The 25,449-nt window shown below is 41.5% G+C and overlaps 2 protein-coding genes across 2 annotated transcripts; one reads left to right on the forward strand and one right to left on the reverse strand.

Moving 5' to 3' along the window:
- Positions 1-1,086: 1,086 nt before the first annotated feature.
- On the forward strand, positions 1,087-16,974 carry LOC115036078 (uncharacterized). The gene is made up of 5 exons (XM_029494187.1): positions 1,087-1,664; positions 7,392-7,473; positions 7,660-8,174; positions 12,042-12,095; positions 15,714-16,974. The coding sequence occupies exons 1-5, from the start codon at positions 1,596-1,598 to the stop codon at positions 15,837-15,839; spliced, it is 846 nt and encodes a 281-aa protein (XP_029350047.1). The 5' UTR covers positions 1,087-1,595; the 3' UTR covers positions 15,840-16,974.
- Positions 16,975-18,244: 1,270 nt separating this feature from the next.
- Positions 18,245-25,414, reverse strand: slc4a1ap (solute carrier family 4 member 1 adaptor protein). The gene is made up of 14 exons (XM_029493989.1): positions 24,608-25,414; positions 23,513-23,729; positions 23,227-23,355; positions 23,060-23,120; positions 22,833-22,972; positions 22,585-22,745; positions 21,952-22,021; positions 21,676-21,865; positions 21,490-21,586; positions 20,706-20,958; positions 20,298-20,366; positions 19,816-19,895; positions 19,655-19,724; positions 18,245-19,174 (listed from the first exon to the last, which is right to left on the reverse strand). The coding sequence occupies exons 1-14, from the start codon at positions 25,412-25,414 to the stop codon at positions 19,125-19,127; spliced, it is 2,394 nt and encodes a 797-aa protein (XP_029349849.1). The 3' UTR covers positions 18,245-19,124.
- Positions 25,415-25,449: the final 35 nt, after the last annotated feature.

Genomic DNA, 25,449 nt, shown 5'->3' on the forward strand with positions numbered 1-25,449 from the left:
TATAATGGTATTGTAATGTGTTTATTCATGTATATGGCAGTATGGTAACGCCTATATGTTGTCCATGAGTGAAGGCTCTATAAACAGTTATTATATTTATATTCATATTATATCAGAGGTGTATTCATCAAGAAAATGCATTTATATTTTTTTCTTTTTTTTATTCATGATTGCCACAGAAAGTCAACTCTGTAACTTGCATGATTGTTTTGGCCGCAGTTTTCATGCCAGATGGCCATCCTGTTGCAACCCTCCCCATTTATCTGGGAAAGGGACCAGTACAAGTGCACCACTGGTTTGCCTTGTGGCTGGGGTTTGAACCCAAGGCCTATGCATGCAAAGCATGTGCTCTCCCCCAGAGCTATGACCTTCGGCTGTAATTGTCAACAAATACTTTACATTAATACACCCTTACAAATTTCCTTAGAGCTGGGAACAACTACAACCTTTTTTGCCCTGAATAAAATTTAGTAGTGGGGCTTACAGTAGTGTTAGCAGAACATGAAATGACAGGGCCTCAGTTTTACCTGGTCAGTGGTGTGCACCAATATACCTCACTAAATAGTCTAACCTTAGACTGCACTCACACAGCAGGGAAAGCACAGCCGTTACTCATTAAGCGATTCATGATGGCCCCATCACAGTCTGGTGTCTCAGAAGGCCTAAACCATTCTATTGACTCAGTGAGCACAAAGATCAAGCACAGCCACGAAGAAGTCGGTTGTACCTGAAAAAAAAAACCTGAATGGATTAATATTAATTTAAAAGACACAACGCAACAACTCAGATGTGATGGTTTTGCTCCTGCTACCTTATTTACTTTTATTTACATCCACAACTTCGCCATAAAGTTAACCTGGGGATTGTGATAGCTACATATTCGGTGAATGTATAAATGATGAAAAGATTTTTTTTTTTTTTTTAAAGAGGACGTAAACAGATAATGTGGCTTTAACTCTTAGGCCTCCTCCTCCATAGAGAAGCGTGACGTCACGAGGAGTTGCAGCCAATGGGAGGGCAGGACGCTCAGCCTGGAGGAGTGCTGTGTGTGTTAGACTAGCCAGTGTGCATTTGGTTGTGTGTATGTGTGTGAGTGTGCGTGTGTGCGTGTTTGAGTGCGAGCAAGTTCATGTTATTATTATTATTATTAGTAGTAGTAGTATTTTTTTTTTTGCCAATACCTTTGAAATAAGCTCCGGAAGTGAGCGGAGGCTGTGGTGAGTGAGAGGAAAAGAAAACTCAAGACTTAAAACAACAACGCAGACTAATGAACTCGATAACAACAAGTTTGCTCCGCACAGCCGTTGAAAAGAAGCCACATCTACGCAGTTTGTCCAATTTCAGTGTGTCATGTCTTTTTTTTTTTTTTTGACACTAGCTAACCCGGAGCTGACAAGTGTGCAGCCGTTCACAGGCTCGTTGTAACATTTTCCTGTCGTGCTCGGCAGTTTGAAGTCAAGTGATAATCCCGTGTGCCTTCTTTTTTAAACGTGTAAAGCGGCTCATGTTGGCCGATGAAGTTGTAACCGTCACACAACAAACAGGAGTAATTGTAAGGGATAAGCCATAAGCTCATCAGAAGGAAAAAGCCCAACATGCTAAAGACGCTGACCAAGAAACTAAGAAGACATTCACTCAACGAGATTCATCCCTTCCAACTGAAGGTAAGTTTGACCATGTTACTTGTTTCCATTGTACTGCTGAAAGGCAAAGCCCGCAGTTGTCCGTGCACTTGTGCTGGGCTTAAGCAAACAGATGAAATGTTATTTTCATTTTTTTTTAAGCTTTACTTTTGTCTTGTGACTTGTTCATTTGTGGGCCAGATGACTGCTCAGCTGAAACGCTCAGTTTGTAACCTTGCTTAAAAAAAAAAGGGGGGGGGGGGGGGGGTACTGAGTTCATTAACACTCCTTCTCTTTTCTCTTTCTCTTTCTATTTCATACACACTAAGCTGTACGGTTGCACACTGTGAATATCTCTGTGGATGTTGCCAGCCCGTGTGCGCTGACATTCAAGTGTGTGCTGTTTGGGAGTGTTTTATTCTGCTTCTGAAAGCACCTCAACCCGTTCATTAACGTGTAAGGAGGAATGCACGCTTCTTGGCTCGCCGGACAGAGCCAGATGTTTACCAGAAGAAAGTGGAGGTCCACATTGCTGCACAAACGCATCAGCAAACATGTGGCATGTCAACAACCTCTCCCACTCTCATATGACAATCCTTGACTCTTGAACTGGAGTTTGTCATTTGAGAAAGTAAACCTGTGTCTCATGATTGAGGTGTTCTTTTTCCTTGTTTTTTTCTTTTTTAATCCGCACAGAGAGAGAGAGAGAGAGGTTGTTGTGTAGGGGGCATCATTTAGACATATACAAAGGTTAAAACAACAAAGGAAACAAAAACAAAAATTTCAGTGTAATACCTACGAGTCTACATCTCTACCCTCCAATTTTCCACAACAGAGTAATCCATAGAAGTTCTCAGTTGTTATTGCCTGCTCCGTTTGCATAATGCCTCTTTTTGGTGAGTAGGACGGTGAATTGTATCCTGCATGGGTCACTAACTTGCTCCATCCACACTATTGTGCGTTACCCAACTGTATAGTTGCATGGCAGCCATTTTGTGCCAAAGTGCTCCTGCTCAAAGGCCTGGCCATGGATACGGGGGAAAGTGTGCCATCCCCATTGTCAGCTTTTGTTTGTGTTTGTTGGTCTGCTCATTGGGAGCATTCTTTCTGCTGAAAGTGGTTTGTGTGTTGAGAGGAGTTGTGAGTGGCAGGTACATCTGATGCCTGTATTCTTCTCATGATGACTCTTGGTAGACAGGGCTAATACAAAGGAATACCCATCACAACAATCCTAATTGTTAAATCAAACCTAAAAGTACACAGCCCAGTGTATACTGGATTGACGTACAACTTTTAGAACAGTGTTACAAGTCAGAAGTATCATCCTAACCAACTTTTGTGAGACTCAACAACTTGAATCCATGCAATGGATATGAAAAAGTATCAGGCAGCACAACACATTTTAATGATGGAAACCAACATTTTTTGGTAATCATTTATATGAGTAGCATCATCACATAAGCAATCGGAAAGAATGTGAACAGTTATAAATGCTTGCCTTTCTCCTCCAAATACTTATATTTGTTTCCGCATTTACCTACTGTCAGTCCTCCAAATCACCAAAATGATATTCAGGGCTACAAGTATAAGGCACAAATAATAAAATGGAGATAGTCAAAAAATCTGTTCCTCATTGATTTAACAACGCAATCCTGGGAGATTACTGAGTTTTACTTAGCGGGATATTTTATTGTACTCTGATTACAGAGAGTTGTTAGACCACTCTCTAAAGATCACTTGCCATTATCCATTTTTAATATTATTTGATTAAGTTTAAGGGTATGATATAGATTCAGGTAGTTTTTCTTGACTAAGACAGAAGATAATATTTGCATTAGCCGTCATCAGCTCATTTAGTGCTGACTGTCCATTAAAGGATAATTGACAGGGGACTAAAGGTCTCTTAGGCAATGTTACAGTATCTATCTCAGGAGCTTACACTAATAAGGACTACTTTGCTCCACAATGGGGAGGGTTCACTGGAGTGCGAGGGAAAGTGGATCAACCATCTCTGACCCTGTGTTGTGTGTTTTCATGAGAGGGGGAATCGAGTGTGGCAGTGTCTATGTCAGTGTGGAGGAACAGTGCAAAGCTGATATGTGTGTGAACTGGGTGGTGTGCGTACGCTGTGACATTGCCATTGATCCAGCTTAGCAAGCTGCTCAGCGTTGTAAGGGACTGACAAGGATTTCATTCAACTGTTCTTGACACACAAACACACAGCTCTTTGTCCGTCTCTGCATGCACACACAAAAGCAGTTTTTATGCTTCGATTTTCATAGAGTCTCACTTTTACTTTGCTTATGTGTCCCAGCTGCCCTGACACAAACTGGTGTAGGTCGGTAATATGAATAATAGAGAATAACTTTGACATCAATAAAATATGAGGCTCTGATATAAACTTTTCAATAAAGCCAAAAACAGTGTCGCCTTAAAATTTTCTCCATATTTCTGAGAATCATCTTGTAAATAGTTGTGCACCTAATATCATATCACTAATGATTTAATGCATGAAGAAATGTACAAATATGTTTTGCAATATGAATAGACAGACATCTACTCTTTTAATCAGTGGCCAGACACTCTGCAAAACTTGTGGACAATAAGTGTAAGAGAGGGCTGCTCAGCCAGTTTAGTGTTCTGTAGGAAAAGCTACTGTCATGGCTAAATTGTAACTCAAGCTTAATTTGAATGTTTTTCATGTAAAGCAGTGGTTGGGCTAAATTTAGAAGTTCGACAAGCTGATGAAAGGGGTAGGGTTAGTTAATGCTTGAATGATGTCATTTCAGGTGTAAAAGGTCATTTTCACATTTTGAACATCTGATTGGATTTTTGCACTTCATGTGTACATTATGTTCTGCTTTGCAAGTGGTTAGCCCTGTGTCATTAATATGCTGGCTGTCTTCTCAGAGCACACTTGAATAAATTTTTTTGATGCACCCTATTTTAAACCCTATCATTCTGCTGAATGCATGTCCACCCAGCATACTTTGGCTTTTCTTTTTGTACATTGTAACTATGCTGCCTCAACCAAGCTTTGAAATCAAAATATTGCTGATTTGTACTGTTTGTAGGGAACCTGTCTGTACAGTAAAGGCGAAAATGTGGTATAACAAGTGCAGCTCTAACCTACTGCTTTTTATCCAAAACGGACACTTTAAGAAGAGGAAATAGCAGTGCTTAACTGAAATGATAAAGGTAAGAGGTGACCTATCCAGTTTAGAGTGGTTCAATCCAGGCGAAACCACAGTATTATACAAGAGCTCAAATAAAGAATTATCTGATATGAACAAGAATACATGTTTGTCCTATGAAGTTTTATAATTAGGTTTTCATCAATACATCAGGTAAATGAATTGGGGGAAATCAAATCCTTCTGCTAAATGCCTCCATAACTTTTGATGATCATATGCAGAATGCAAGTTAATTATTGTGGATCACTGTAGTCAGTGACTCTAAGCTTAGCCAGTATAATTGCATAAAAGCGTCCATTGAACATCACATTGTCGAGCTGAAATGATGGTGAAAACACTGCCAACCTGTCTCATTGTAAACTGAATGTCTAGTGTTTGTTGTAGCTGGATGCTGGGTACAAAAGCACTGACCATGTATGTGGTTCACTGAAAAACATGTAGAAGGTTTTGTTGCTTTATCTCGATCTGCCTCACAGACTCACACTGCATGAAATGCAGATGACATTTGTATAAATTGTGTACATTCTGATATCAGCTAATTGAGAAAACAAATGCCAAAATATCATCAAGTTTTCACTCTGTGACTTTGTCTTGGGTGACAAACATTCAAATTTTGTACCTACATCTAGCTTTATGCATTACACTCCCAGGTAAGATTTGCATAGCTGGATCTTTTATAGTCTGCTGAAACAGGCTGCTTTGCATAACAAGGTATTTCTTAAATAGTGTACTAGGTATTTGAGAGGTGATGATCATATTACAGTGATAATGGTGCATCTGTGTGCCAGTGAAGTCAGATAGTCACTGAGAGCACAAAGCCACTAAAGCTCATAAAAGTTGTGTACTGTGGTTTGAAGCATTTACATTTGTCAGCATGTGAAACGGATATATGCAATGATCACAGTATATTGTGACGTCATCTCAAGTGCATGAATAAGTGTGCTTCATTGTAAGATATCAGTCCATTTCCTACAAAGGAACTGCACATGTGGTAATGTAGAGTTCTGTTTTACTCTTATCCATCAACAACCACCTATGGGGCGTTCCCTGAAGGGAAGGAAAGACCAATTTTGTTTACTGTCAGCTTACATTTGCCTCTTGCTGCACAGACAATGATTCCTTTGTGGAGAAACATATGACTTCCAGACCTTAAGAATCACAGAAATTAAAAATTATATTTCTGTATGACTCCACTTCTAAGTTTATCATCATGTGTATTTTACCAAAAGTGTCTTTAACTGAACTCTCTGTAGAGCACAATTAACACATTAAGTTTATGAACCACTAGCCATCGCTCCTTTATTGTTGCCCTGCAGCAGTAACTTTTGATAGGATTTCAGCTGTTTCGTGGGTGCTGTCCAGTAATAATTCACTGGAGTGTAGCGTGTAGCCAAAGCCCTGAGTCAGCCACTTGCCAAAATACATTTCCTTCCCACAGTTATCCCTCAGTGTAATTTTCCTATGGATTTCATGAAATGATGCAGTTTTACTTGAGAAAGCCAAGGTCTTTTTTTTTTTCTTGTACATTGCCTCTGGGCCTGTTCATTGAGAATCTGTCCCACAACTTGTGTGTCATTAAAGAGCAGACTGCTCTCACACCCAATCCAAATGACTTCAACAGGCTACATGCTTTACTTTGGTTTTTAATACATTCAAATGTATTTATCCACTATATGGCATTTCTGTATTGCAAGTCATGCAATAAATGTTGCATCTATGAAAATATATACGTTAGATTGGGGATTAATACCAGCAGTATGACAGAAGCTGGTGAGTGATTGTATGTGATTCTGATTTTACCAAAGTAACATACAATTTAAGTGTGAGAAACTACATTTGATTTCACACTTAATGTTAAGTGAATACTGCCTGCCCTTATTGGACTAGAGGCCCTGGCTCCTCTCTCCTTTTTTTTTTTTTTTTTTTTTTTTTGAGAGCTCCAGAAAAAGGAACTGTGCGTGCGTGTGTGTGTGTGACTGTGACTGTGCATAGTGGAGAATAGAAGGGAGGACACTGTATGTTTGTGTGAATGTATGTGTGTAAGCATACGCACGCACAAGCACAGATGGCAGCTGCTCAGCGAGGCCTTGGAGTGGTAATTACTGAGTATGAGGAGAATTACTTAACTCTTAGCATTGCAGTCTGCAGGGTATCTGTATTGTTGCTGCTGATGCAGACGAGGAATTCATATTAAAGACAATGGTTGTTTCACGTTATGAAAGAAATAACAAACACTACATTTGTGACTGACTATTTTACATTTTCTCTATTTGTTTTGGAAGCTCACTACAGACAATGCATTTGTTCCAGATTAAAGTTTGTTTTTGCTGCAAACTGAGGGAACAATACTCATCATTCCCATTTTAATGTTTTGCTTTCCTTTTGAGCGACTGTTAAAGTTCCTTTGTGTAACTGAAAACAGCCTTCACACTTGATCCCAGGCCAAATCATTAAATGTGGGGTAAAATGAGCATTTTTGGGAGATATTCACCACACCACAGAATGTCTGGGGAGGATTTGCCAGACATCACTATCGCATATTTGACCTATAGTGTTAAGTTTGTCTTTTTTTCAGATATCTTACCATGGCAGTGGAGAGGGAGGGGAAAGTGATGACTCAGAGGGAGAGAACCAGGAACTTGCCCAGATTGACAGAGGTATGTTCCTTCTGCCGGACAAATAATTTTTGCTGTAGATAAGTGATGAGCGTCTCCATCTAATTTATTCTCATGCATCAAAATCTTACAGCCAACAAGTAATTTATTTGTTAAGAGCATTTGAACTCTTTTTCAACAATGTCTCCTCCTTTTCCTGGGATGTTTCCTGTTTATCTACTCCTCCAGAGAGAAGGAGGAATTGTGCCCTCACCCCATTGGCCACTAGCCAGCAGCACAACCAGGGTCCCCTCTCTCCGGCCCGGTTACGGCGCCTGCGCCTCCTTCTAGATGCCAATCTGGATCGTCATTCCTCAGAAGAAGAGCTTGAGCGAATCAGCTGTGGTGACAACAGGAAGTGGGTATCTGCTCTTCCTCAACGTCACAGTGATCACCACAGCAGCGCCTCCAGCGATGAGGAGGTGCGGGACCTCTGCGGGTGCAGGTCGCCGGCTGGCTCTGCCAGGCAACTGGTTGAGCCAGGAGCTTGCCTGGCTGCTTCCCCTAGTCCTGTGCTCTTCAGCTCCAGCCCACCATGTAGCCTCAAGCCACCACCAATGCGCTTCCAGCTGCAAGTGGTGCAGCCGGTGGCACGCCCGATTATTTTGACCCACTTTGACCAGGCAGCACCTTACAGAAAATATCGCCATAGTTACAGCGGGGAGCCAGGGAGACCCAGTCTGGATCTCGAGAAAATGCAACAGGTAAGTAGGCCAAGTTCATGATGTTTTTACCAGCATCTTTGTCAGATTAGATGTTTCACAATGTAAAGGGTTGATTTCAATGACATTAAGACTACTATATATATATATATATATATATATATACAAACATTGTTTGTATTGTCATGAGAGCTACAGAATTGTTTGTTCTGGTTCACATTTGAAATCAGTGTTTAGGGGCTACAAGAAACTTGGTCAGGAATATTTATATGTCAACTTTAAGTATAATTGGACTATTATAACTTAACAACATGTCCAATATTGTTCTAATGGTTAATGTATGTTAATGTAACAATACAATACTGTAAAAATTGAGAGCTTAACATTTATATCTAGAAGATTGATATTTGAAAATGACATAATACCAAAACTTACTATTATATTGTTGTTACTATTACTAATGCATTGATGTCAAAGAAACATTTTAATGTAGTAGCTGGTCAAATTGGAGTAAATTTCAGCATTGTAAACAATGTTTATAGTCCATCAGACACTAAATATAAAATCATCATAATTTATATTCACCATATAAATTTGTAACTATAACAGTCACATTGGTTTACAGTTGTCATGGAGTACAAATAAAAAGTCACATGAAACTGTTCTATCCAAGTTGATTACAAGCACCTGAAGTTTGTTTAAGTTGACTGAAAGTCCATAGTGCCATCCCATCCCTTAAAAATTCAGTACAGTTCTCAGAGCATTTGTTGTCATCTTATTTGTAATGCTAATTTCATATCAGATGACACAGATAAATCGATATGGAAATGCAGAAACACTAATAATCAATTCAATTAACACCTTGGTTACTTTGTTGACAAATGTTCATAATACAATTCCTATATACGCTTCATAGGATGCCTTTTCATACAAAAAAACCTTTTTAGCCATTAGTTGAACTATATTCTTTTGGAGTAGTGATACAATTATGAGTTTGGCACCAACTGAATGTCAAAAAAAATAAAAAATTAAATGATAATGATATCCCTGCAGTCTAACCTCCACACGCACATGGTGGCACAAATTTGCCCACCCGCACAAGCAAACAAAGTCTTGCCTTTCCATGGCCGGACGCTTGCCACCACGGTGGTCTGGCTGGAGAGGGATGAAGGAGAGGGAGGCACGGACGGCAGATGTCCGCCCTCGTTTCTCACAAAGGCTGGCAAGTGAGGGGAAACGATGAGGGGTGGAGGCAGAAGGAGAGGATTAAACAAACAACAGAAAAACGACAGCCACTAATGAGTCATGGAGAAGCTGGTCCACTAATCATTAAAATCCAATAGACTTGTTGGCACACACCAGGGATGGGGGGTGGGTGGAGTGTGTGTGTGTGTGTGTGTGTGTGTGTGTGTGTGTGTGTGTGTGTGTGTGTGTGTGTGTGTGTGTGTGTGTGTGTGTGTGTGTGTGTGTGTGTGTGTGTGTGTGTGTGTGTGTGTGTGTGTGTGTGTGTGTGTGTGTGTGTGTGTGTGTGTGTGTGTGTGTCATGTGTCATGTGTCATGTGTGTGTGTCATGTGTGTGTGTGTTTGCAGAGAGGGAGAAACTACAGGTTTCCGGGGTCCATATGTCCATGGGGTTTTTAGAGGGAAAGAACAGATGATGAGAGACAGCGGGCAGCAAAGAAAACGGTGAAGAGAAAAAAGGAAGTGTGCGTGTGTTGGCGGGGTTACGCGTCTATCATCTTGCCTGTTTTTTGTGTCTGCATGTGTACATCCTCTCGTCTGTGTGTTTGTTGCTGTGTTTGTGCATGTGTGTTGCCACAGTATGTGAGTATGTGCACACTCGGTCAAGTGGAATGGGAGGTGCTGCAGGGAATACAATAGGGGGCCTACAGAGGTAGCTAGTCGACACGGTTCCAGTCTGCTGTTAACCCTTTAGTTGGAAAACTTCCACTCTCAAAGTCTCAGCTTCTTACTTACACACATTTCTTCCACAGATGCTCTTTTGGACTGAGCCCTGTTTTGCATTGAAAAAATGTGTTGCGCTGTAGGTAGAGGGGTAATACACAATTCCTACCAAAGATTAGTGGTCAAGCATTTTTCATCCTCTACTACAGTCCCATCATTTTAAATATTTCTTGCTGGTATCCTGTAACCGCAGTTTTCTATTCTGTTTATGAATTTAAAAAGACCTTCAAATTTACCTGAGATATATCCAATTATCCCAACATATCATAAACTTGTCTTTAAATAAGCAAAGAAATATTTTTAACCTATGAAATGTATGATTTTGTTGGGAGAATGGTAAACCAATTTCATAGTCCAGGACTATCTAAAGCAGAAACTGCCATGCCCCTCTGTGGTCGTGAGCTGCTGCCTTAACCATACATTTATTCATCTCATAATTTCCTGAAAGGCAGGGTTAAAAGGTCAGCAGGGTGTTTTCTTTTTGTCTCCAATAATCCCTCATGCATGCTAATCCATGACCGATCACTCAGATGTGACTCTGTCACTGCTGCTTAGCCTGATTATCATAAAAGTACAACTGTTTGTGTGGGAAAAGCTGCTCATTTGAAAATTAATATCAGATCTCTTTATGTAAATGGGGCAATGCAAATTTTTTAAACATAAAAAAAATGTAAAATTGTGTGGCTCTCAGCTGGTTGGCACATCAAACATAACTACAGTGAGTAATTCCTCATGTTGCATTTTGTGTTTTTAAAATAGGATAACAATGCATTTAAAACTGTAGATTTAAAAAAAAAAAAAAAAAAAGTATTAGCTGCGACATCTGAGATGATTGCAGATATTTAGGCTTAAAGAGTGATTTCCTAACAGGTCCACAAAAGATTAGTTCAGTTAAAGGAAAGCCATAGTAAAGTTTTTTATAAAGCAGAATTAATATATAGCTAACAGCTAGCTGAAGTCACTGAACAAATTGATAAATGATTCACCGCCACCCATAAAACACGGAATATTCAACAAGTGGAAAACAAACACAATGTACTAAAGCCATCCAAATGTTTTACTCTTTGTGTCCTTACGCATACCCACAACAAACGTACAGCAATCAAAACAGGCAAGTCACGGCCTGTTACACATATGAGCGTACGTTTAAGAACAGACTTGTGTAGGCTGATGCTGAATCAAAGACTAAAGACAAATGTTTTCGATCAGGCTCATGGGAGATTTGCAGTGCAGGGTCTAAAACATGAGTTTAAAATTGATGGTCAAACTGAGTCACTTGTTCACGTGCAACTTTAAAAGTGTGTCTGTCAGCTGTTTGAGAGGCTGAATTAAACAGAAAGTAGAAATTTCCATTTTGAATTGTTGCTGGAGCAGCGTGCACCCAAACTGACTGTAGTCCCATTGATGAAAAGAGATAAGGGCTGGCAGGAGGTGATCATGAGGGCAAGTGCACACCAGCTTTCTCCCACATCACAACAGCCGGAGTCTTGTGTTTCCATTCTTTTATAAGCTCCCTTCCCCCTTAGAAGCTACCTCCCCAGACCGAGACAATTCAATGATTGTGTGGTCCCACCACCCCCACTGTGTTTTTCAGAACAGTGGAGCTGCGTGGACATGGAGGGGAGTGGGAGACAGGATATTACATAAGCTTCATTGACCAAGTGTTTAGTTTGGTGAGACAGGTGGATTTGCCTCACTTCCTTAATCATCCTGATTCAGTGTTTATTGACTGCCTATGCTCATGTCTTGTCACTTCACACGTATGTACGTGCGTTTTGCAGGTTGTTTGGGTTAACATTTGCTCAACAGTACAACACTAAAGGGGTGTAAATACTACAACTTCTCAATTTTAGGATTGCTGTAGAATGAGAAGCAGCTGGAAAAGTTTTATAAAATGTTTGGACAAAGTAAGTTAACCTTATTCTTTTTTTTTTCTTTTCACAGAAAATGCTGCTGAAAAAGAACTGCGGAGGGAAAACTCGGACTATAAAGATTCGGGTAAGTTCATTTCCCACAGATTCATAATCTGTTTGTGACAGTAACTGCTTTATCTTAATATTTATTTAAGATGCTGCTAAGCAATTACTTACTTGTACTATGGGTCTAATAAATAAATGAATAATACACACAGCTAAGTCGCAGCATATGTATGCAGCAGACACTGCACGCCCTGAGTGACAGGCACATGGGGGGGTGCAGAAAGGGACAGACAGTAGCAGTTTTATAAAGTTCATGATCCACTGATGTGGAAGGATTTCTAGATAGTCACTCAGGCTGTTGCAGATGGTCCACAGGGAGAGCGAGAGTGTATAATTAAACAAGATGTTACCATTTTTAAATGATTGGTGTTATAGCAGTCAGTGTTTTTAAAGTGGCTTCCTGCTACAAACAAATCAGTGATTGGGAAACACTGGTATGTCACACCTCAGCTAAATACTAAATCAGGTAAATGTTTGTTTAATTTCTTTTCTTTTTTTTTTTTTTAATTAATGACAGGATTTTTCCCTGTTTTTATACTGACCTATAGCAGGCAGATCAAGTTGTCCATTACAGCAGGGATAAAGTTGCCCAGCCCTGTGAGCAGCGTGGCCCGACTCGTTCCAAGCACCTTGATGTCCATCCAAGTGCATACTGGGACAGCATCTGGCCACAATGTTTGTTCTCGTGCCCAGAGAGAAACCTGAGACATCTGATCTGATAAAACTGTCAGATTTCTTCAGCAGAGAGCAAACCAAGCTCACATATTTACTGCATTGATCCCTAAGACTCAGAATTAAGGGAAAATGTGCCCTTTGCTGGTTCAGGTTTGCATGATCTTTTGATCTTACTCAAAAACCTTGCATGGTCCAGCTTTGCACTCGTACCATTAGTGGTCTGAGACGTGCACATTTACTTGCCAAGCTGTCTTTGTAAACGCAGAGGTATTTTCCCAAGATTGTGTCCTTCTGATCTCCCCGTGAAGTGGTTTTCCCAGACACTATGTCCAATAATCATCCACCAACTCAGAGCTGAAGCTGTGTATGGGCTGATCTTGTTTGTCATGGATAAGAAGAGCATGCTGGAGAGTGGATTGGAACAAGCCTGTGCATCTTGGCACAGAACAGAGAGTGATCCAGAAGGATGCACAGTGTGGTGAGACAAGTGACGTTATTATCACATTGTGTGGGCTAGTGTCAATGGAAGCTTATCACACACTTGTTTATGGTTGCACACACATAAATCAGCTGCAGCAGCATCGAGTTTGCTCCAATCTTCCACGTAGGTATGTGTGATCAGTACAAACATGTACATAAACCGAGGATAATCTTTGAGAGTCTTTTTATGAAAAACAAGTGAGCGGAGATGAGCGACAGAGTTGAAGAGGAAGAAGAAGAGGCGGAGTGTTTCCAGGGATGAAGTCATTTTCTATTTATAGCCTGGCTGGCTTCTGTCGGTTTACCTCCACCGATACATAGATATTGCTCATTATCCTCTGTTCTCGCTGGTGCAGTCAGTAGTGTTGTTGTCCCTGTCAGTGACGTCTGTGAGCAGTAGGTGCACCCCACCTCAGGTTTTTCTTGAAGTGAGTACACAGTGAGGCTTTGGATCGATGAGCAGTTCATAGGCTTGTGCTGACCCTTTATAGCCTTTGTGCTGCAACGCGCCCATCTCTCGTTCTCTGTTACATCTTCTCTCTGCTGTTACCTCTCTCCCTCTGTCGCTCGTTCTCCTTTTATCTGTCGGCCTCCACTTTCCTGGCCAGGATCCAGGAGGGACACTGGATCTGGATGGGGCCCCGGCTTTGAGACTTGATTCAAGCATTCAAGCATGGGAGTTGTTAAGAGGGTTATGGAGGTTGATGATGGTGGTTGTGTTTGTGTTTTAAGGAGGAAGCCGGGGGGGTGGCGGGTCATGTGGAAGCAGTAGGAAAACATAACTTTGGCTGCTGCTGCTGAGACCTTGTTCCTCTAGGGATTGGAAGTGAATAGGCGAGTGGTGAGAGGTTCCCAGGCTATAGCAGGCAAAGAGTGACAGCGTTTTGGTTTCAGCCAATGGAAAGGGTTGGGGTGTAGGAGGACAAAGATCGATTGAGGTGAGGGAAACAGGACAGATATGTACAGAGTGTAAGGAGAAAACTAAATGATGCTGCTAGAATCAACTACTGGTTAGCTGATCTTAGGTCAGACTCGAAACTATGATGCAAGGATTGCTCTTCTATGGTTTAGCAAATAGATAAAACCTAGTGGTGTTTAGCAGTTCTGTTAGGTGTGTATTTGTTATCTTTGGATAGAGCCAGATTAGCTGTCCAGTCGTTATGCTCATTGGTTGTTAAATGGCTGTTAGGAGTGGCTATATGTTTATAATCTTGTCTAATTTTGGCAAAAAAAAAAAAAAAAAAAGCCACGGATGGATCATGAGACAATGGGCCAAGTACAAGTACCTTCTTCCAACCTAACAAACAGCATCGGTGTTAATCTAAAACAGGACAAACTTAAAATAACATTAAAGCTCCAGAGAGAGACATTTTTTAACTTGCTGTTTTCACTGTGTGTTCCAGCCTCCGCTTTTGATGTTTGCATAAAGAAGGAGGCCTTGTACTTCTGGGTCATGTGCATTTCTTGACCCTGTTGTGGCTACAATATCCATTATTCTGCAGATGTGACCACAGAACGACTCTGCAGGGAATGCTAACGTGGATAGGTGGACATCCAGATGTTTGCCTCTTCCCTGCAGGCTCTCCATCTCCCATATGGAGAACATCTGAACACAGCGGACGTTTATCAAGTTTACTGTAACTTGTTCTTGGGCTGCCATTTGTTTTTCCACATCTCATTTTTTGCCTGTTTACATCCGCATTTGTAGATATAACTGCTCCCAGTGGTTGAGGGAATTGTTGCTGTGTAACTGTGACTTGTCAGTGCTACCTCCCTTGAGATGTCAGCTGAATGCATAGCAACACCTGAAGCCTCACAGGTGCTCTTCATTGAGTTTTTCTCATATGCACTGATGTCATTTAGTACTTTTCCAGTAGCTTTTTGCATAGCAGAGATGCATCTTTTTCTGCTCAAAGATATAAAGATATCCACAACCATTAATGTGTTTTCCCGTGGATCAGTTCCTAATTACAGTGAAACTGTCTCAAGATCTTAATCTTTCTCAGTCCACCTTCTCACTAACTTCATCCCCCTCAGCAGGCTCTGGAGAAAGTGCTGCCTCATTGCCAAATCCAACAGTCATTTCCTGTCGTTTCCTGTAGGGAGGAGAATGACCAGGGCTAATTTTAGACAGAGGGCTTGTAGAGCTCCAAGAAGCATGGTTCTTCTAAGCAAGGGATGTCTGAATGCAAAAGCATTCATGCCTTTAAACCTGTTAATAAAAAAGTCCATGTTCAAAATATGTTTCAGGTACTTTCCCACCACCACCAGTGTGCTTTTCAGCCACGTTTCTCTGTGTGTTGAATAATACATTCAGTCTCACCAGTGATGTATACTAACTGAGCAATAATAACATATCTCAGGGACATCAGGTAATCCTCACCTTTTAGATCCCACAAAGCTCAAAAGCTGGATTAACCCCAAACACCTCCTTCTGACAGATCATGATCATAACTCTCACTCTCTCTCTCTCTGTCCTCAGAATCTGACAGGCACTCGTCCACCTCCCAGGTACACCTATGATCCATCCATCTTCGCCTTTCGCTCCTTGAGTACAGTGCCCCCCTGCAGCCCCCTGACCCCATGCGAAGATCCTCCCTGCTCATAAGGAAGTTTATCCACCTCCAAATCATACTCCCCCTTCCCTACTCTTCATTCACTGATGGCTGCTGTTTTGTGGCTTCTGCAGCAAGACCAACTAAGGACTGGTGTGAAAGTGACCACTAGAAAGACATTTGTTTGATGAGCGAACTATTGCACACTCAGGTAATTCCACTCTGTAACGCTGTCACCACGATCAATGCTCTCCGTGTGAAATTCACAGGGACAATTGGGAGAATAAAGAGGCCTAAACACTACGTTTTTAAGGACTCTTCAGGTATTGCTAAAATGTACAGCTGTTTCTGAAAACATCCTGTGATTGGAGGAAGAATGATCAGGAAGCAAACAAGGACTGTGGACCAAAGGTGGTACAAAGGGACAAGGCCAAATGTAAAGAAACTTGACTTAGGCTTTGGTTGGAAATAAAGCATGTAAGACAATCAAATGGTTCCATGTAATTTCTGGACATCTTGGTAATTTCATGTACTAAACATGGTGATCTTATTGTTGCACCCAACATAGACAGTGTTCGCGTTTGTCTGTCTGAAAAACTACTTCTTCTGGATGTGTTATTGAATATGCAGGTCATCGACAAATTATAATGTATGAATGTAGTTGAGTAGTTGACCTTTGCTGATGTACGTTCCTTAATGAATTTGTCACTTCTAGTCGAGGAGTTAAGTACTTGTATCCTCTTTCCTTGCATGAATTCCACTGTTTTGCTGAGAGAGAGTGACCCCTTAATGGTAATAAGGAAGTATGAGAATACTTTGCTGCACATTTGGCAAGTGTAACTGGTGCTGTGTTATGCATAGCCTGCTTGTAGTGTGCCATTATTTAGTTTTCTCCAATATTTTACCTCATTACTTTCTAGCTAGAAGAGGACCGCTGGGGTATCAAAGACGTCCCAGTGTTTTCTAAAGATCTCGTAATGCCTTGGAATCACATTCCAGTTGTATTGAATGGAGTCTGAGGTAGTTTTCAGCTCCCGCGATGAGCAGATTCATTGATTTAAACACAATGTCACCATTGTAACAAAAGTTTTGCTGAAGTGAATGTAACTATGACAAAGTTTTCGTCCACTGTTGCACAAAATGAATCAATAAATGCCCTGTGGCCTCTTGTTTAGGTGGTTATCTTTTATTTTTTTGATCACTCAATATAAATATGAGATTTTTTTTGTGACATTTTAAGACACTTCTCTTTGCCTAATAACATTTAAACTTTTGTTTTGACTCGTACTAAGATCATTTATTTTGGTTTCCTTTAATTTGTCACCCACTCTCTATGTTACAGGATACTTACTATTGTTTTCCTCAGCTTGAAGCTCTGTATAACAACAGAGGCATAAACCACCCACAATTCATTCGTCAAACAGTAAATGAATCATCCAAGACATCATCCAACTGTAAAACCTTAAAGCTCAACTAAGCAATCCTCTCCTACCAACAATACTTCAAATGACCATTTTATTATCATTGTTATAGATAACATGGATATTACTATTAACGTTATGTTGGAGGTTTCTTCCAATTAAAACAGATTTTTTTTTTTGCTTGGGTTTCTGTAAAACAGAGAAAGGTACAAACCTTAAACTTACTTTGAGGTAATGTATTTTATCATTGGGCACTAAACAAATACAATCAAATTGAAAAGCTTATGTGTCTTTTGACTAATTGTTTTGGTTCTCAGGTGTACAGTTTGAGTTTGGTTCACGTCTTTATTTCCACAGCACTCCTCATTAAAATCAGAGGCCACCATTAGGTGGCCTCTGAGTACAGATACAGTCCTATCTGTATCTATATGTGTAACCTATAAATTTCAATCAGACATTTCTGTTTTCACCAGCGCAGCTTTTCTGTCCTATTAGGCTCCAAATGTGAAAAGTGTTCATGCTGATTTTATGAAGTTAAGCACTCTTGGTTTTTTTTTTTTTTTGAGTCTTCTGATTTGTAGGTATTACTTTTTATAGCTGCTATTTTCCTGGAAATGATGAAAGAAGACATATTATAGAAGTTACTGATCTACTCTGAACCTTTGCTCACTGTGAAATATAGTTTCTTATAGTTTAAGGTCCTTAGCAATCATTGCAAAGGGCTCTTCTTTAACGTGTGCCATAGTTTCCGTTTGCTATTAGTAGGTCATAGCACAAACCATCCCAGAAAAGATCTACTGCCGAGACTTCTCAGGGTATGATCTCTTTGTGCCAGAACATTCCCTGAGAAATCCTGCATGACTGTGAGACAGAGAGTGCTTTAAGGAGAGGGAAAGAAGTCTGACGTCAGAGCTACGTTGTGTTTGGAGAAGAACAGAGTGGAAGGACAGCTGGAAAGTATAGAGTGAATGATAGATGGTTTAATCCGGGTCATTTTTAAAGGAATAAAACACTCTTAAAACACAGATTATGTACAGACATTTTTATTATACATTTATATAACAAAATACTATTTCTTTGCTCTGAAGAGACAAGAGGAAGGAACGTGTGGCGGCATATCGAGAGAGCAGCTCTGAGAAGGATTTCACGGAGCGAGGAATCCTGCTCCAGGCAAACACACCAGTGGTCGACTTGCTCATAAAGGCAACCATGTTAAAAAGAGGACTTTGAAGGGGTTGTTGGGCTATGTGTGTGCAGCAGTGCAGACACAGACGTACACACTCCACTTAGGTTGAGTCATTATCAGCTTGTGTTTCATCCAGTAAGCCATCCAAGTGTCCAGATGGTCAGAAAAGCTGCTTCGATGCTCTCCCTCATTCTCTCTCCCTGCTACACTCTCTTTTTTTGGAAAAAAAAAAAAGGTTACACCAGCAACTTAGTGTAGCCAAATACAGGAGATTTAATGTCAGGTGAATTTACCTGTACGAAGAGTGACCGAGGACCTGAAAGCTGAATTTAGATCGGTTACTGATCTGGCTTTCTCGCTTTCTATTTGACTGTATAGGATTCAAACTTCAGGTGCCACCCATGTGGATCACAGTGAATAGTTCCAGTGGGCTAACTGCCTGGTGTCTGCTCTGAGGGGGCAGCTCCCTAAGCCTACCCACTTACTGTGAGCGCTTTTTCCTTTATCAGTCCACAAATCCAACTATCCTCAGAGGGCTGAATAAAAAGGTGCAGTAGTGTTACCGCTGTTCAGCCTTTTCTAAGCTGAACCACACACAGAGGGACTGGGATGGGTGGAGGGGGTTAATGGTCAGAGCCGAGCAGACTGGAGGCCTTTGTGTTGCATGTATTATCTGCTGTATAAAAGCTGGTGGAATGGAAGCTGCTGAAGGGCTCTCTGCTTTTCTCCCCTCAGTAGCCATATTTGTCATTTAGGTGCGTGCGACCATCTCCGGTCTGACCTGTGGGTAGAGGAAAGAATGTTTTAGTATCTGTGTGTACCATAAGAGCATGCATCGTATTACATGTTCTGCACATGCAAAATAGCATAAGTAACCCTGAGGTTCTAGCTCCTCATCAAAACAGTGATGCAGCGCAATTAGTTTGGCAGACATTTCAAAGTTTTTTACTCCAGCTTATCTTATCACTTTAAAGTGACTTTGATCTGCATTCCTTAGAGAACAATGAAAATGTTGCTGCAACTTTGGCCCATTAGCTATTTCCTTCTTCTTAAACAGCACCCCTCCACCCACAGTTTCTTTATTGTAAAGGTATGAGAGTAACATTCTGCATTGACTTGATACATATTCGTGTCTAAGGGATTTTCCCAGGTTTGACAGCTCATTCTGACAGAAAGAACATCTAATCATCCTCAGAACAAAGAGCAGCAGGGTAGAAACTACACAATTTGCTCAATAAATTGGATGAGTCGAGCTGTTTACCTGCAGGAGGCAGCCAAACTGAGTAATCAGGGTCATCATCTGGATACTGTTGTGAGAGCTGCATGGGGGGCTGTGGAGATGCAACATGAGGAGATTCAATCAGTGTCGCCCCTTTCCTCTATGATCCAGCTGAATATTCAGTCCTGTGTGTGAGGACCTACCTTGCTGGGGCCCATCACCTTTTTCCTCTTCTTGGGACTGGGCTCAGCTGCCGACTCTCTGTTGCTTTCTGCTGTGGACTCTGTGGAGCCACAAGTATAGTGCATTAAACATGAGCGAGTACGAGCAGCACTGACAAACACCAGTAACATAATTAGTCACTTTTCAAAGTAAGAGCTTACACACATAGCTTATGGTGAATTCATATTTATGATTAGCGATGAAGTCACCCAAAACCACATGAAACATTAGCTACAACTTCAAAGATGCAGCTGGCCATTAAATAATGATCCAATAATGCGACAGGAAAACAGACACAGATCATTAGGCATAATGACTATTTGCTTTTTATACTTTTGAGTCTTTTTGCTGCTAATTATTGGTTTTATTACTGCAGTGTTGCTCCTGGGGGTAATGATCTGAATGTGTGTGCCACCCCTGACGCACAATAAACACAGAACAAACTGTATAAGACATTACCCACCTGGACACTGTGCTGGAGCCCTGATGTTTTTGTGCTCAGGTACCTGCTCCATCTGTTTGTGGCTTTGCTCTGATGAAGACATGCCCAGAAAAATGTTAAAAGTGTAATGTGCATATGAGCAAACAGATTTAAGGTTTGATGGAGGTCAGATGGTTCATGATGTTTTGGCCAGATGTTACCTGGGTCTGTACAAAAAACAGAGTCGACGACTATGGTGGCCGAATATCTTTACAAGAAAAATACTGATATAGAAACAAAGTAAACAGTATGTGTGACAGATCTACTGCCACCCAGTGGCTTAATAGGGCACCATCAGCATCGTGATCATGATAAATAAATCTGTGCACATACTACAAAGACAACAGAGCAAAAAGCACATGATCCCTCAGGCAGTAACAGTTATTTCACCTTCAGGCTGATGGCATGGTTCTGGTTTCTCTATCTGCCGCCCTGAGGAGGCGCCCTCTTCACTCATGGAGGTATTGGACTTTTGAAGATCAACATTAGACTCAGCAATATTGACCCATTGTTTATCATCCTTATCCTCATTCTTATCAGTTGCGTTCTCCTCCTCCTCCTCCTCTTCCTCTTCTCCACTAGGGGGGAGCTCTTTCATGTTGAAGAGCTCTGCAGGCAGGTTTGGCCGCCTCGGTGGTAACTTCTAGAGACGGAGGAAACATCAATGGCACAGTGAAAAAAAATAGCTCTGATGCCATTTTCCTTCCTGATACTAATTCTGATACCTGACCCTGTATCCATGGATACCAACACATCAAAACAATAGCTCAGTCTTTATATTGCCTAACCTGTTCAGATGTGCTATGAGTGCCATTGGTTTTTGGTGTAGCTCAGGTTTAACCCTTTGGAAAACATGTATGATATATGAATCCCATAGAATCTCTTATTCTATTGTTGCAATTTACTTTTGGGACGCCATTCTTCTTTCATTCTTTCATTCTTGACAGTCACAGCTAAATTTTTTTTATGTGACTACAGCTTTAGAGCATTAAAGAATATTTTATTTCCCATAAAACGGATGTTTTATCTGACTGTGAAAGTGTATCAGTAAAAAATTTGCTGTCTGTTTGATGCATGGACTCACTATCTTCCAGTACAGCAATTTACGCAGTTATGGGCATTGTGTCAATGGATAAACTTTGTTAAAAATAAAAAAACAAACAAAAAAACCTACCCCAATGGCGCCAGTCTTCAATTTGAATTTGCTTCCTCCCTTCATTGCTCCAAACAGTGGTAAGCTCTTTTTAGGCTTCTCAGACTCTGTACTGCCACTAGATCACCAAAACACATCAACATATCATGTGTGTTTAAATGTGAAATACACTTCACAGGCTTCATGAACTACATAATCGAATCTAACCTTGGCAGCAGCGATGGCATCTGTGCAGGCCTTGTGAGTTCGACCAGTTTGCGAAGTCGCTGGGCATCTTTGCGCAAATCTGCCACATGAACATGAAGCTTCCTGCGCTCCACAGAATCCATTTCTGTCTCGCTTCTAACTGCAGTCATAAACGCATCCAGCGAGTCTTCTGTGGAAGAGCCAGACGAGTCTAGGAGGAGAGATAAAAATCAACAATCTTGCGAGGAGATTATATTTAAGTGGTAGAGGCATGTGTCACAGGTGATATTGACTTACTTCCTCTGCCAGAGTTGAGCTTTTTCTGGGTGTCCTCCAGCTCCTTCTCCACCTCTGACAGTTTGGCCACCTACAGTAAAATCAGGCAGGTGAGCATTCCCACAGCTTAAATACACACACTATACAACATGGAGTTGTCACTTTCAGTACATCTAGCAGTTCCACACCTAATTCACTGTTTTGACACTGACAGCTAGTGTATTTATTTTACAATCTTCAGTGTAAGAAGTGTGTGGTATCTTGTCATATGAACACTAACCCATCTGTTAATGCTGCTGCATATTCTGGTCTGTGGATGATGCTAACATGCTAGATTAGTGAACATAGATTGTATTAGGCCTGCTACACATTAGTGTGAGCATGTTAGCCTTTAGCTCAAAGCAACACTTTGCCTATTGCTACACAGAGGAGCTTACCAGGTCTTTATAATTAGATATTATGATATGTTTAGTTTTTGTTTAACAAATTACACACAGTCAGCTAAGTCTCCACACAATGTTCCTTGTGAACATTAAGACTTAAAGCCAATGAAGAAGAGTCACTGCCTCCTAATTATTCTATTCTTGTCATGGACGTGGTTCGGAATATTAAAATAATCCCCAGATCTGTTTAAAAGTGCAGACAGATGTTTACCAGTGATTCATAGGTCTCCGGTCGCTCTTCTATCTTTCCGGCCTTTTTCATTCTCTCTTGCCTCTTCCTCTCCACAGTGCCTGTTCGATCCAGGAAGGTGTCATCATCACTGTCGTAGTAGTCCTCATCCTCCCAATTCTTCTTCTTGCGTTTGCGGGACACTGGAAATAAGGAAGTAAACCAGGATAAGCTCTGACCTCCTCTAAAGATTCAACTTTCAGACATCCCCAGTGGGGCCAAGTTTCCACCTGCTTCTTGACGCAGCAGCCCTCTGGCCTCCAACATTCGACAGGCCTCCAGGCAACACTGAACTGCTGCTTCTTTCTTCTTCCCTGTGTGTGTCACCTCAGCCACCAGCTGCCGGCCCATGGCATCATCCACAGGCAGCCTGAAAGATAAATAGACACAACTGGCAACTTTACACTCCATCCACACACAATGTAACTTCATTGATGTCCAACATATCGCCTCTTACTTTATTCTGCACAGCCAGGTGCCATGGTTTTTGTCTTCATACTCAAACTCCAGCTCCTCCCCTGAGATGAATGATTTCAATATTAAAGTCAGGTGATTTAAAAAAAACAAACAAACAAACAAACATTATTTTTCTTCTGCAACTCATAAAACCTGACCTCAACTCACCTTCCCTGTCATAGAAGCCTTGTAAAGCCTTCTTTGGGTCTTTCAGGTAGGCAGCCTCCTGGTCCTCGTGGAACTCTGTTGAGAAAGGGTTTTCCTCGTTCTCATCTTCCTCTGGAACAACCTCCTCAGCTGGATTTACAGCCACCGTTAGGGTGAATGGAAAGAAGAGATGCAATGGGTTGGCTTGGTTATTCAGTGAATTCACACCGACTCATTGAAGACGACAACACGACAGCCGACAAGAAACAGTCTGAAGTGTAATTTGAGAACTGACAGAAAAGCTCACCCATTCCCCACGAGCAGCCTGAGTCTTCGTTCGTCTGTTTGCTCTGGCGCTTGCTGGTAGTACCTTCCGAGTCTTCTGCCTTTTCCTCCTCCTCCTCTTCATCATCAGAACCATCTCCCATCATCCTCCTCTCCAGCTCTGCTTTCTGTTTCTGGGCACGCTCCCTCAGCTCTGTCACTGTTAGCTCAGACTCCTCTTCCTCATCAAACTCTGGACCCTGTGAAACGAGAGTGAAGATAAAGGTTTTTATGTCAATTTTAAATTAATATCACTGAATAGTATGTTTTAGTAATCATTTTAATGTTGAATTTATAAGAAGGGTGTCACAAAACCTGTACATACATGAGATAATATGTTTAGGACCTGTAGTAACATTATCATCTATGTAGTCCCTACAATTTTTAAATATTTGGCATTTTAGCTTATGAATGGCACCAATTTCTGCAACTTTAACTTCTATTTGGTCATTTTTTAAATGACCTCAGACCAAACTTAAGTTTTGATTCTACTACTGCAGCTTCTCGTTGAGCTTCTGCAGACTACAACTCAGTCATGTACAGCATCATATTTTGTGAAGAATCAAATTTTCAAGTACTTCAAGTCAGGCTTATAGTTTTTCAAATATAATTTATATACATATATACATATACACACACACACACATATATATACATATATATATATATATATATATATATATATATATATATATATATATATATACACACACACATCCATACTGAGTGTAAGAATTGGAACTAGCCATGGGAAAAACAAAGCCAAAGCATACATCCCAACATCCAGGCTCAATTTGTCAACAACAACTTTTTGGTGGAACTTTTTTCTGAGGTTAAAACCTATCAACAAATCGCGATATTGGTTGGTCAAAAGTGATTAAACTGGATACATGAGCAGAAAACTGCTCTGAATAATAATCTGTGTTCTCCAAATCAGTCTCAGATTTAACCTGAACGTCTGTAGTTTGGGTTTAAAGGCCGTCTTTACTTGATCCCGCGTCTTAAATCACAGCTGCGCGTCATGTGCGATGGCATGCAGTCAGTATGAGGTGAGATGAGCTGGGACGTTCGGTCTCACCTGCAGGATGAAAAGCCTGGTGCTCCCACCAAACTTCAGCACATGGCCCACCCGCAGTCTGATGTAGGTCTTCGGAGGGATCTTGTTCTTGTTCACAACGGTGCCATGCGTGCTGCCCAGGTCGTGGATGTAAAAGCCCCTCTCTTCCCCGACGGCCTCCCCGTCCCCGGCCTGTCCGCGGAACTGGATCACTGCGTGGTACCTGGAGATGGAGGGGTGCTCCAGAGACACGTCGCACACAGGCAGGCGTCCGACCACGAAGAAGCTCCTGTCGGTGAGAGGCAACTTGTCCACTATGGTGCCGTTTTTGAGGATTTCGAGAGCATAAGGGATTTCCGAAGCCTTGCCACCCCAGGGTGGCTCCGTGTAGGGCAGAGGGGGGAATTTGCCGGCCGGGGCTCCTTTCACAGGGAGCACCCGCGGTTTGGGATCTGCTTTGGCTTTGACAGCTGGGACATCCGTGTCTTTTTCGCCGTTTTTCTCCTGTTGTTGACATTTTTCCCGGATTCCCTCTTCACTGGCAGAGGTTTCCCTTTCAGCTCTGTTGTTTTCTTTCGCATCTTTTGTTTCGGCTGCTGCCGTTTTGGACGAAGTCGCTACGTTAGCCCGCTTACCGGAGAGAGACGGTGCGGCGAAAAGAGCCGGTTTCTTGAACGGGTCCTCTGGTTCTGGTTCACGTTTGGGCGAGTCTTTCCTTTCGGGCTCGCCGCCGTTCTCTGCGGCCGAACACTCGTCCGGTTCCGCGGTAAAGTTCATTTCTTCGCCTGTGTTTTTCACGCTCGCGTCTGACGGCGGGGAGGCGGCCATGTTTATTTGGTGTAACGGTAAAATTTGGTCGGGCT

This window comes from Echeneis naucrates, chromosome 22 (assembly GCF_900963305.1).
Source record: "Echeneis naucrates chromosome 22, fEcheNa1.1, whole genome shotgun sequence".
Classification (NCBI taxonomy): domain Eukaryota; kingdom Metazoa; phylum Chordata; class Actinopteri; order Carangiformes; family Echeneidae; genus Echeneis; species Echeneis naucrates.

Excerpts from the sequence above, each read along its gene's own strand:
- slc4a1ap (XM_029493989.1), bottom strand. The coding sequence starts at position 25,414 with ATGGCCGCCTCCCCGCCGTCAGACGCGAGCGTGAAAAACACAGGCGAA. Across the intron at positions 22,973-23,059 it reads ACCTGGCTGTGCAGAATAAA|GCTGCCTGTGGATGATGCCA; the intron begins GTAAGAGGCGAT and ends TTTATCTTTCAG. Across the intron at positions 21,587-21,675 it reads ATGCCATCGCTGCTGCCAAG|TGGCAGTACAGAGTCTGAGA; the intron begins GTTAGATTCGAT and ends TTGGTGATCTAG.
- LOC115036078 (XM_029494187.1), top strand. The coding sequence starts at position 1,596 with ATGCTAAAGACGCTGACCAAGAAACTAAGAAGACATTCACTCAACGAG. Across the intron at positions 8,175-12,041 it reads ATCTCGAGAAAATGCAACAG|AAAATGCTGCTGAAAAAGAA; the intron begins GTAAGTAGGCCA and ends TTCTTTTCACAG. Across the intron at positions 12,096-15,713 it reads CTCGGACTATAAAGATTCGG|AATCTGACAGGCACTCGTCC; the intron begins GTAAGTTCATTT and ends CTCTGTCCTCAG.